The sequence below is a fragment of the Aptenodytes forsteri genome, unplaced genomic scaffold, assembly GCF_000699145.1.
Source record: "Aptenodytes forsteri isolate BGI_AS27 unplaced genomic scaffold, ASM69914v1 Scaffold155, whole genome shotgun sequence".
NCBI lineage: Eukaryota > Metazoa > Chordata > Aves > Sphenisciformes > Spheniscidae > Aptenodytes > Aptenodytes forsteri.
In genome coordinates, this window is record NW_008794446.1 from 403,981 (window position 1) to 415,258 (window position 11,278).

Sequence of the window (11,278 nt, forward strand, 5' to 3'; positions counted from 1 at the left end):
CCATGGCGGCGGAGCCTCAGCCCAAGGCGCTGACTCGCAAGCCCCTCCTGCTCAACAAAGTGGAGGGCTCGCAGGAGGTGGTGAACATGGCAGCGATAGTGCCCAAGGAGGATGGGGTCATCAGCGTCTCCGAGGACAGGTACCGGGAGCGGGCGTCCGCAGGTCCTGTGGGGCTGCGGCGATGGTCTGTCACGTCCACCATCACTCGTTGATGATGGTGGGGGGGGGGAGCCCCGTGTTGGTCCACCACCATCACCGACGAGTGATGGTGGAGGTGACGGGTCCTGTGGCGGGGGGGGGGCGCGGGGGCCGGCGGGGGGGGCGAGTGGGGGGCATGATGGACCACCACCACCATCACTGGTGTGACTGTAGACTCCACTACGGGAGTCCAGGAAAGCCTCAGCGGGTTGCTGTGGTCCAGCATGGGGACATTGCTTTAGGCAGCCGCATCTGGTCCTGGAGGGGAAGGAGCTTGGGGCAGGGGTCTTCAGCTTGGTGTTCGTCTTCTCCTCCACTGCCATGTGGGTCAGGGCAGTGAGTGGGCTGGGGCGCTGCTGAAACTTGCAGGACTTGAGTGACTTTTCTTCACATAGCTAAAATGGAATTTGAGATCGCCTTCATCACAAGGATTGCCGGAGAGGCTGTGGAGATCTTTGACCTTGCCTAAAGATTGCGGTGGCATTGGCTAAAACAGTAGTTTTGGTTCCCGTTTCCCCTCTCCAAACGTTTCTTGGTAATTGTTTAAAAATACCATGTATCAGTGATAAGATCTTGGAGTTAATCCTGTGTTGTAAAGCTGCCAAAGAGGAGAATGTGTTCAGGCCGTTTAGCTGGGCTGTGCAGGGTCTGAGGCTGCCCAGAGGCAGCTCTGCCTCTTCTGAAGGAGCTCAAACTTAATTCAGCCCTGCAGCTGGAGCTTCAAAACTACATCTTGAAGGTGCCTGCCATAAAAATAGGAGCTTATTTTTCTTGTGGAGTCCATAAATATTTCAAGCAGAGTTTCTTTGCAACTTGGGTGCATGGTGTAACCTGTGTCCCCAGCTTGAAAGACAAATGTTGACCAGTGTGTGAATATGTTTTGATTCTCAAGGGGTTTTTTGGTGGGCTGTTTCTCTTGGATGCCTGTTATCCTATTGAACATCTGCTTTTATGTCTCTGCTAGCTTTCTGAAAAACTGTCAGTATTTCTTTTATCTTGTCCTTGTCCTCACTGTAAGTTAGTTTTCAGCTAGTTGTCAAATATGTGCAAATTTAAGATCATTTAAGTTCATCTAAGCTGTGGTCTCCAAGTGAACTCTCATGCCTCATAGCAAGAGAAACTGAGCTACATCAAACAAGTACACTATCAAAGGGTCTTTACGCAGAGTTTTACATTGCTACGTGCTCATGACTTTATTGTCTTTACATTTTTTATGTATTTGTTGTGAAGCTGAATAAAGCTTGAGTATGTTTTGGCTCACTGTAGCTTGTTAGGCTTACTCGGCCAATTCTTTTTTATCTGTAAGAAAGTATTCCTGAAATTCATTTGCTCTCGATAGGTGTCTCTCTCAATCTCTGCCTCTCCCCCCACCTTAGAAAAAATAAGTAGCTTCTGCTGTTTTAGCATGTATGAGTTGTTGAGAATAGGTTGATGCTCCAAGTTGATTTTTCTATGTAGAGAAAGGGATTGATCAGAGATCTTTGCTTCTCTAATAACTGAGATGTCAGGTTCAAGAAACAAGTGGTGAAGCAGAAACCAGGGGTTTCCCACTAAGAAACTCGCTAGTTCGTGAGCACCATCCCTCTTCCTTCCCATCCCAGAGCAAACACCTGGTGTAGGTCAGTTAGGTCCTGCTTGCTGATGAAACTGGGCAAAGAAATCTGCTGCTAGGTGTGCTGATAGATGTCTAAAGTTTTGCTGACGATACAGGATAGATCTACGGACATTAAAATACTGTAGTAAGTCTGGAGGTTCCCAGGCTATTTTTTGTTTAAAGGCACTAACCAGCTAATTTGCCTGGTTGTGGGGCTGGTTTGCAGTGTCTTTGAGATGCTATAAGCTATGATCGTGCCTTTTATTTCTTTAGGCATGAAGACATTGAAGGCTTTTTCTTTCATTTTCCACCTGCATTAGCATTTTGATTGTAATTAAAAGGTTCAGAGTCTAAAACTTATTTGGAAAGAATAGCAGGTTGGGAGTCAAACTTGGAGGTTTCGGGATACCTGGGGTGGAAGCGTAGTTTACCGGACTTTCAATACCTGTGGCTTATGATTAGGCTTGTGCAGATCCTTAAGGTACCTTATCCTGTTTGGACCTGCCTTGTAGTGTTGGTGTTGACATGGTTGTTTAATGGCCTTGGAATGTGGAGGGCTTTTAGAGATTCCTGGAAACTGTAAAGGACGGTTATGGAGATGTTATCTGTCTCTTTACTTGTTAGCCAAATCAGTGAGTTTTGGCCGTGTTTCCCAGCCTGTGCTATGTACTGCTCATATGAGAGAAATGCCCTGAAACTTTTGCAGAGAGCTTCAGCTGGAACGACTTGCCATCTCCAGCACTTGCTTCAGGCTGGGGAGGATGGGTCTTCTGGAGACAAAGAGGAGGGAGTTCTCTGTTGGCTCGCTGGTTAATGGCTGAACATATCATTGTTGAAGTTGCTAGTAGTCTTAACATACACAACAACTAGGTACCCTTTTAAAGGTTTTCTTTAGTGCATGATATGTCTCTATATCCGTAAACCATTCAAAGCAGGAGCTTGGTCTCTAGTCTCTATTTTCTATGGCACCAGTGGTTTTATCTGGTTTTAAAAGACACGGAAGTGGTTTCAGCTATAGCTTGCAGACATAGTCATGCATTATATAGCCCTGAATCATTGTATTTGTAGCACATACATGCATGTATTTTAAGAAATAAAATAAAAGCTAAGTAATAATGGAGAGTGTGGCCATTCCTCATAAAGAATGGCATAGAGGGGGAAAGAAGGAAGGAGGAGTAAAACTCAGGGGGAGTTTACGTATTTAACTAGATTATCTAAACTTTACATAACCTTTACATAAGGTTGGAGCTTCTTTTCAGTGTGCATCACCTCTATGCTCTACGTATTTTCTCTTCTGAATCCTAGTCAGTCATGTTAGTTGAACGATGTGGATTGTGTCCAAATCTTAGTTAATTTGGCTGATTCCTTACTAGGGCAAAATAGACTGAGCCTGTACCTCTTTACAGTACAACTGGTGTGTATTGGGAGGGATAAGATGTAATTTTATTTTGTGTTTTTCTTCTAAGGAAAAGGGATGCAGCTGTATAGGCAGGTGAGAGTTAAAGGAGTGGCAGCATTTGTTATGCAATAATGTATAAATCTGATGCAGGAGGGCTATAAGAAAGAAATTATTAGCTTTCATCCGTGCTCTTTTGCCTGCCAGCAAACGGGTGGAATTGACAGACACATATACCCAAAGGTGTAGAGTCTTGAGTGATCCATAGCATTGAATGCCCTAGGTGCTACACATGAAGCTGAAGTGGGATTTTCCTAATGTGCACAGACGGCCCTAAGTTGTCATCAGCTTCCTGTGTGTTAAAAGCATGTGCTACTGTTTCAAAATTGCTAGGCATCCTTGTCTTTTGTTGCCTTCAGAGGGAGATGTGGGTGTTGGGCACGTCTGAAAAGTAGGTCACTGGCATGTCAAGTTCAGACTTATCTAAGTCCATGCTCCAAAGAAGATTTAGTGTCATTAATTTTACCTGAGCATGGGTATGCGGTGGGAGAGGTGCACTGACTCACCCAGCTTTCAGTGCAAGCAGTTCTGCTTGGTGTTGGCACACTTCAGTGTTTCTCAAGAGCCTGCCAGTGACATGAGTGCTAATTCAGCTGGGTGTCCGATGTGCTGATCGTGTGTCACCATGCAAGACTGGCAGGAGGGGGCTAGGTGTCATCGTGGTAAACCTGCGGTTTGCCACTAGCCATCTTTTTTTCCACTAGTTTATTGTAGGTGAGGAAATCTTAGACATGTGCTGGTGTAGGCAACTTTCCTGATAATTATGAACTCTAATCTGTGCCTTCTTTTGGGTGGGAGTTCTGTGCTCTCTTCTGTGCTACAGACCTTGGAAATGTAGGTATTGCAATCAAGAACTGTTCTCCTTAAAGTATTCACAGGAAGTAAAAGCTTTCATAGTCAACTGCAAATTGTCAAAATCCTTTCTTTTTAAAAAACAGGCATTCTAGTTTCCTAGACAGTGACAAAACCTAGGAGAAAAATATTTATGCCATAGGATTATTTTAATTTTTTTTAAGTACAGAGACCTTTGTCTTCTCCACTGCCTTGTATCATCTTAAGTTCCTTTTGAACTGAGATGTCTCAGCTTCTTTGTATGGATTGCTGTATAAACAGTGAGCCCAGACTGTTTGTCATGTACGTTCATATTAGTGTCTTCATCTCACATAGAGAAAACTGTGCAGAGCTTGTATTGTTAGGTTTGGTTTACAGTTTGAGGTTTTTAAATGCAGATGTGTACTTAAGAGGTTTTTAAATGCAGATGTGCACTTAAGCTGTTGTCCAAGGCTTGTCTTCTGGGTATGCTAACTAGCAGGTTTTTTAGGGGGTACAAAAAATGAATGACCGTCTTGTCTTGTGTAGATGAAATCTTGACTTTGCTAAACTAATGGTGAACTAGGAATGGGAATGTGCATATGTGACAAGAAATGTGGGGGTTGTCTTTGGCATCCTGCTGACATGCCTTCTAGCATGGAGAAGTGTGATCTTTCCACCCTTAAATATGTCAAAAGCAATCTTTTGCTCCTTGTGGTTTTCTTGTCCACATCCAGGGCATAAAGCATATAGCATTATAGTTCATGCCTGTGAAATACCTCTAATGGAAAGGTTGGACTCTTCACTTGGTGCTGCATCCAGGCAGGACGCAAGGAACTGCAGACCCTGGGTAAACTCTCTGGGTTTCCTTTCTCCTGTGGTGGAGTGGTAGAGAGCAATTGCTTTGCAGAGCTATGGTCGCAATACAGGTTTGTAATTCTCATCTAAACACGGGGTTATGTCACTGACGGCCACTCTGTTTTGTGTGTGGCTGTTGGTGCATAGCAGAAGTGCAGGTGGTGTGAGAACTGATTTTGATGCTGGCTGCTTGTGTATGTTTATCAGTCCAAGCCTGTAGGTTTCGCACCCAGGTTATTGCAGCATGAGCAGTAGTTTAAGCAGTGCAGAAGGTGTGGATGTTCTTCACAGGTGTAAAAAGACTTGTCCCTGCCTTGGAGGTTCTTTAAATTTTGATAAAAACATCAGTCACCGATAAAATTGTTGAGAGGAAATACAGGAACTCTACATTAACAGTGCAAAGGTTCGTAAAAGACCTATTGCTGTAGATGCAACTTCTTTGCTCTGATTTTTTTTAAACTAATTGGATGTTGGAACTTGATGACTGTGTTTGGAATAAAGCTCAGGGTGGAGGTTAGTGCTGGCTGTGTGAGTGAAAGAAGTGGATGCTGGCAAGAGGTTTAAGAGAAGACAAGAGGTCCAAAGCTCTTGGAATCAGAAATTGTTGCAGATGTTGAAAAGTAACTGTTCCTAATTTGACTAACATGTATCCTGTTGAGACGCCAAAATCCTGGGACTAGCACATAAAATGTTTTGCTAAGTACTTGTTGGGAATGACAACCTCTACTTACTAACTTGTGGGAGACCTTGCAATGTATTTTTTTTGTGGCACTTTGTGCCACCAGGAGATGACTTGTTGAAGTTTGCCAAAGTTTGTATATCCCTTGCCTTACGATGCTCTCCTCTGAGTACTTGGTGTCAGTTAAAGATTTAAAGCACTAGCATTTAGTCTTGTCTTTCTGATTTGAGCTATCCTGCAACTGCTAGCTCATGTAGGTCAATGCACAAATTGGTGCAACTCCTGCAGTTGTATTAAGTTCATGTCTTAACTGCAAGGTGGCAGGTGCAAAAATGTGATATGACATGGCTTGGACCATGACTTGTATGGACCCAGTTTCAGCAGTGCAATTAGGCATCAAAATAGAGCAGAATGTTAGGTGCTTGAGCATTTAGAGTCAGAGATGAGTGTTTTTTACTCGCCTCTCTGTTTTAGAGATTATTTTTTATATAAAAGGTGTAGATGCATGTATCTTATCTTGCAAGCTTTATTTGGAATAAGAAGAGCTACTTAATACACCTTCCATTTGCCTTATGGTAGCCTCTTTTTCCGCCAGTTGCTGAACAACGCTCTTGAGTTGCAGCAAGTTTCAGGATGGTGCATCCACCTCCCATATTAACCAGATCTCGTTTTTCTTCTTGTCTTCCCTGACCCCGTCTTAATTTCACTGGCATCTGCTTACATAGAGACTGGATCTCTCATCAGTGTGTCTCGTATCTGTCAGGCTTGGTGACCTTCCCCTGCAGTCTCTCCAGTTCTGCAGCTAAACAACGCTCCTCGCTGAGAGGGGACTGCACAATGCCCCCTCTGTGTGTGCCCTGCGGCCCCTGGAAGAAAAACAAATGCTGGTTATGGAGTATGTGCAGTACAGAGTCGGCATATAGCTAAAAATGTACTGTTGCAGGAAACTTCTTGTTTTTTCTCCTTAAAGCTAAAAATGGCTAGAGGAGGCAGTGATGCTACAGTGTTAGGTAAAGGAATTGCAACAGTTTTGAAGCTACCAGGCTAGTTGAGTAAGACTGGCCTTTTATTGAGGGTCACTTAGCGGACTGAAGGTCTCAAATAGCATGTGAAGTTGCAGCACAATAGAAATATGTCAGTAGCTTGTTTGACCTACCTTATAGGATTTTGGTTATTGAGGCAGACTCTGTTTTTTCTTTCCCTCTATCCAGCTGCACTGGTTCCTGCATGGTATCTGCAGACAGTGATCTGTGGACAGGTTTCCCAGCAACATCTTTCAGCTATGTGATAATACATGCAAGAGAACTGCTTGAAAGTGGCACAAGTTTTGTAAAATGTTGTTTGTAACAGTCTTAAGAGAAGTCAGAATATACTTGGTGGCTCAGGGAACAAATGGGAAAGAGAAAATGGGAGGGCGTAATGCAGGCACACGCTGCTTCTGTGCTCGGGAGCTCTAAAAACTTCATAAATGATGCGCAATGCCATAAGGAGAGCAACTGGCATTTGCACAAGTATCTTCTGTATATCACTCTGTTCTGTGCCCCGTAACCTCTCAGACATTGGAAGGCCATTCGCGTAAAAGCACCCCAGAAGCCATGTTTAATTGCCTTGCCTATGGTGCTTCCATCACACACCTGTCAAATACAAGTGGTTTTATATAAAACTCTGCCAGTATCCGCATGTATTTGCCCAGGATTCGATGAGAATTGCGGTAGTCCCTAGCGTAGTCTGTTGCAAAGATAGGAGCAAGAAAAACCACAGCTGTTTCCCTTCTGCATATGGTGTGAGGGAGTGATAGATGCAGCCGTGGTGCCGCAGGATGCGGCAGGCTGGGATGGGGCACCGTCGGAGGGGATGGGAGCGGCAGCCGTGGGGTGCTGAGAATAGCCACACGCAGCGGGGTGCATCCTGTTCAGCAGAGCCTTGTCCTGCATGGGTCGTTTTAGGAAAGAGGAAATAAAACTTCCTTCTTCATACTTTTGTGAGGTGAAGTATGAAATGCAGTAACTGGGAAAACTATAAAACAAACATCCACACAGTAATGGCAAGTACCCCAGCAAACAGGTTGGGCGAGTGGCTGGAGCAAGCCTGGAGAACAAAAAGGACAGTTTTGTGAAAGGAAAAGCAGGAGAGGGCAAGTTTACCAGGCAGGCCTCCAGGGAGGGAGCTTTACATAATCATGAAACCATATGCATCTCAGAGTTCTTCATATGTCACAGTCTGTGTGCCTGATGGCTTGAAACTGGGCATAAATAACGGCCAAAATGGATATTTGGCTGTCAGAAAGCAGGTAATAAATTTTGCAAATTAGACTGTGCTGAATTTTTAGATAGATAAAATATAGCCTTCATCCTCATAAGAGGGAGAACAGTTGTGGAGGCTGGGTTAAAAAAAGTGGTGTTTTAATTTTTCTGTTAGTCAGGCTGCAGGAAATAGTGTTGTGTAACTAACCTTGGCCAGACTTTGAACATATGGGCTTTGCTTGTCATACCAAGTGTATTCACCACTTAATTTAAGTTTTTCAGGGAACTCTTAAGGTTTTGAGCATTGAATCGAAGGCAATGCCAAAGCACAGTTCTGGGTAGAAGAGCACTGCTGTTCTGCTGCCAAGTTTACTGAGAAGTTTGATCTAACGTTGTCTTTTATTCTCCAAATCCTGTACCATTCCCTCTTACTGTGAGGTAGAAGATCAGTGTTCTTAGCAGATTTTTGAAATAATGGTAGTGATCGATCAGCCCCAGAAGGCAATGCTTTTGACATTTACAAGTCTGTAATAGCAGTTTCCTTAGGAGTTGAGTCCCGCAGAGAGAAATCTGAGAAAAGGCTGTCCTAATGTGAATTGGCCTATTTTGCCACCACCAGTTGAATTATCTGGATTCAGGTGATAGAGCAAATACAGTGCCCTGTCTTGAAGGGATACGGAAAGAAGATCCTTGCCTGTGTTTAGAATGTGACAGATATTGCTGGAGGTGCAAAATCTCATTGAGTGCAAATTTGGTAAATTTACCTTTGGCTTTGAATTCACTTATAACAGCAAATAAAGGCTTAATTGTATTCTTAAGCAGGTGGTGCATCTGCCCTTTGGAGTACTTCAGAGTCTTAAAGTAAACAGCTTTTTTTTTTTTTAAAGCTCTAGTAAGGTCTAATCATGAGTTGGTGCTAAAGCTTTTACTTTAGCTTAAAAGGTAGTAAGGTATAGCGAAAATATAACCACATTTATGCAAGCTAATGCATGCTAGAGGATGGGAGATAAGAGAGGGTTGTGGTGTTGGTTCAGAGGAGTGGTACATATCCTCCTGGTACAATGGTTTCAAGATTTAGATATATAGGTACCAACGGTCTCTGACTTCCACACTATTTAGCTTATCTGTGGCTTGGAATAAAAAACATATAGGCAGTGACTAAAAGAGGAAATCCAGCAGGTTTATTGTGATGCAAGATAAGATGAAGCAGGAGAGCACTGAAAATTAGTCTGTTGTGATGCTTTCCTTCTTGTTGCTGTTTAGCCTTTCTGAAGCAGTACAGCAAAGTTTATCTTATAGATGTCTCCTCTGACTTGGATGCGAGAACATCTACACTGAGGTTTCTTTCCTTGCAGATGTCAGCTGACACTGCAAGGTCAAGTGTTGAACTCAATATTCTGTAAGGTATTTGCCTATATGCATGTTTCTAGGCCGGTTTATTACACAAAGATCCATAAGGGATTGCCTCTTCATTTAATACAATTGCCCCTTATCTCAGAAAACCATGTAATGTAATCCCTTTTAAGAGACAGGTCCTCATTAAGTATTTTGCCCCTTTTATGTATGTTGGAAACTTTAGGAATCTGTGCTGTGAAACTGTAAATGATGGCTTACATTTTATTTGTAACTAGTTTGCACTCATTTTGCTTATGTGCCGAGTTATCCTTACTTTACATATTTTCTTCTTGATCGTTAGTGTTATTAAGCTGTATCTTCTTATTTCCCAACTCCATGCCTGTTTTCCCATTTGATACAGGGAAATTCTGTCCCGCCTCTCAGCTCTGTTTTGCTAGAGCAAACGTGGGCTATGGAGTCGTCCAATGAGTGGTTCAAATTGACATTGTGAAGGCCTCATGTTTTGCAGCACTGTGTGCATGGGATAGAATGAGAGTAGAATTTCTGAAGAGATGCTTTCTGCTTTGATGGTAAGGACATAGCCTGTGGTCCAGCCTAGCTTCTGCTGCATGCAGGGTTGACTAAAGACAGCTGCAGCATTCTGGTGGCAGGGGAGATCCTCTACGTGTTGTCTTGGCTGGATTTACAAATCATCCCTTTGCTTCAATGTCTGTTTCAGCAGCTCTGCCAGCTACAAGCTGTTGTCAAAGGCTTATTGCACTTGTGCAAGTACTGGAAGTCCAGTAGGAAAGCTCATACCTGTGCTGTTCTCCAACGTCAGGCATACAGCCCTTGTGCCTGCTCCTGTCCTGTTGGCCCCATTGCTTCAAACTCCTGTGGCACAGGAGTCCTTGGTTAGGCAGCAGCCTCAGTGTAGCCTGCTTTCTGCCAGCCAGGAGCTCAAGGGGAGGTGGAAGGACCTTTGCTGAAGAGCCCTGCGTTTGGCTTCTAGAGATGAACGGTCTCTATGCTTTTAATATGGCATGGTAATGGTTTACTTTATCAGTATCTGCTTCTGCCTGTGCTAAAAACTAGAGGTTGAAGTAGGGCAGTGCGGTAGTACTAACATGGGGAAGAGAGGACTAAAGCTGGTTCAGTACTAATTGTGCTGAGGGAGGAGGGTGAGAAGATAATGTATCTGTCAAGTCAAAATCGACATGTTTGGCTTTATCGTACCCTAGGCCCAGACTAAAGTTATTTAATGACTGGAATTAAGAAGTTGACACTTTTTGTTGCAGTGAAATGATGCATTTTATTCTGTTCCACTGAGCCCTATTTTATGTCCCATTCAGTCAGAATAACTATAATTAAGCTCCAAAAGTGCATGTGGGGTCTACTAAAACCTTGCCTGGGCCAGTCTGTGTGCTGCCTTAGCAGCTGAGGCTTTTAGCACTGTCTGACGAGCTAAAGCCTGTCTGATATTACCTCATGTTTTCTAGGTTGTGTTGCATCTGAAGTCAGGAGTAATAGGAGTTTTTGAGACTGCATTAGTTGCCATTGACAGCTAAGAGTGGACATATGCTGGATTTCTTCAGGCAGGAGAAAGCAGGGGAAGGAGTTAGTTTAAGCATATCAACTCTGATGGGTGGTAGACCACTGTACTTGGCATAGAGTGTTACATAGCAGGGGTTGGTTACACGATATATAGGCACTAATCTATTTCTGAAGAGCACGCTCTCTTCCCTTCAGAAAATGAATCAGACTGCATAAACAAATCTCTTCTTGCTAACTTCTGCAACTGCCAGTAAATCAGTGGGAAAAGATGAATCCATCTTCATGCTCTCAAAATATCAACTAGTAAATGATCCTGCTGGACTTCACCATGGACATCAGTTCAGTCTCATACAAACACTTACTGAAGCTTCAGGTTCACACTCTGATTCCTGTTGTCGCTAGGTTTATTTGTAGCCAAAAAGCAAAAGCACATAAAATTTTGGAGAGCTTGCTGTGGTGCTTGAAGATCTGCAGCAGCCTGAGCTGCGACGCAGCGACAGATCATAGAATCATTAAGGTTGGAAAAGACCTCTAAGATCATCGAGTCCAAC

General features: G+C 43.5%; 1 protein-coding gene across 1 annotated transcript in view; it reads left to right on the top strand.

Annotated features, from left to right (window-relative positions):
* Position 1: 1 nt before the first annotated feature.
* Positions 2-11,278, top strand: part of WDFY2 (WD repeat and FYVE domain containing 2) — a 70,170-nt gene continuing 58,893 nt past the window's right edge. The window contains exon 1 of the mRNA XM_009290153.1: positions 2-139. Coding sequence (XP_009288428.1) covers positions 3-139 — 137 coding nt within the window. The 5' untranslated portion in view covers position 2. The remainder of the gene's footprint in view (positions 140-11,278) is intronic.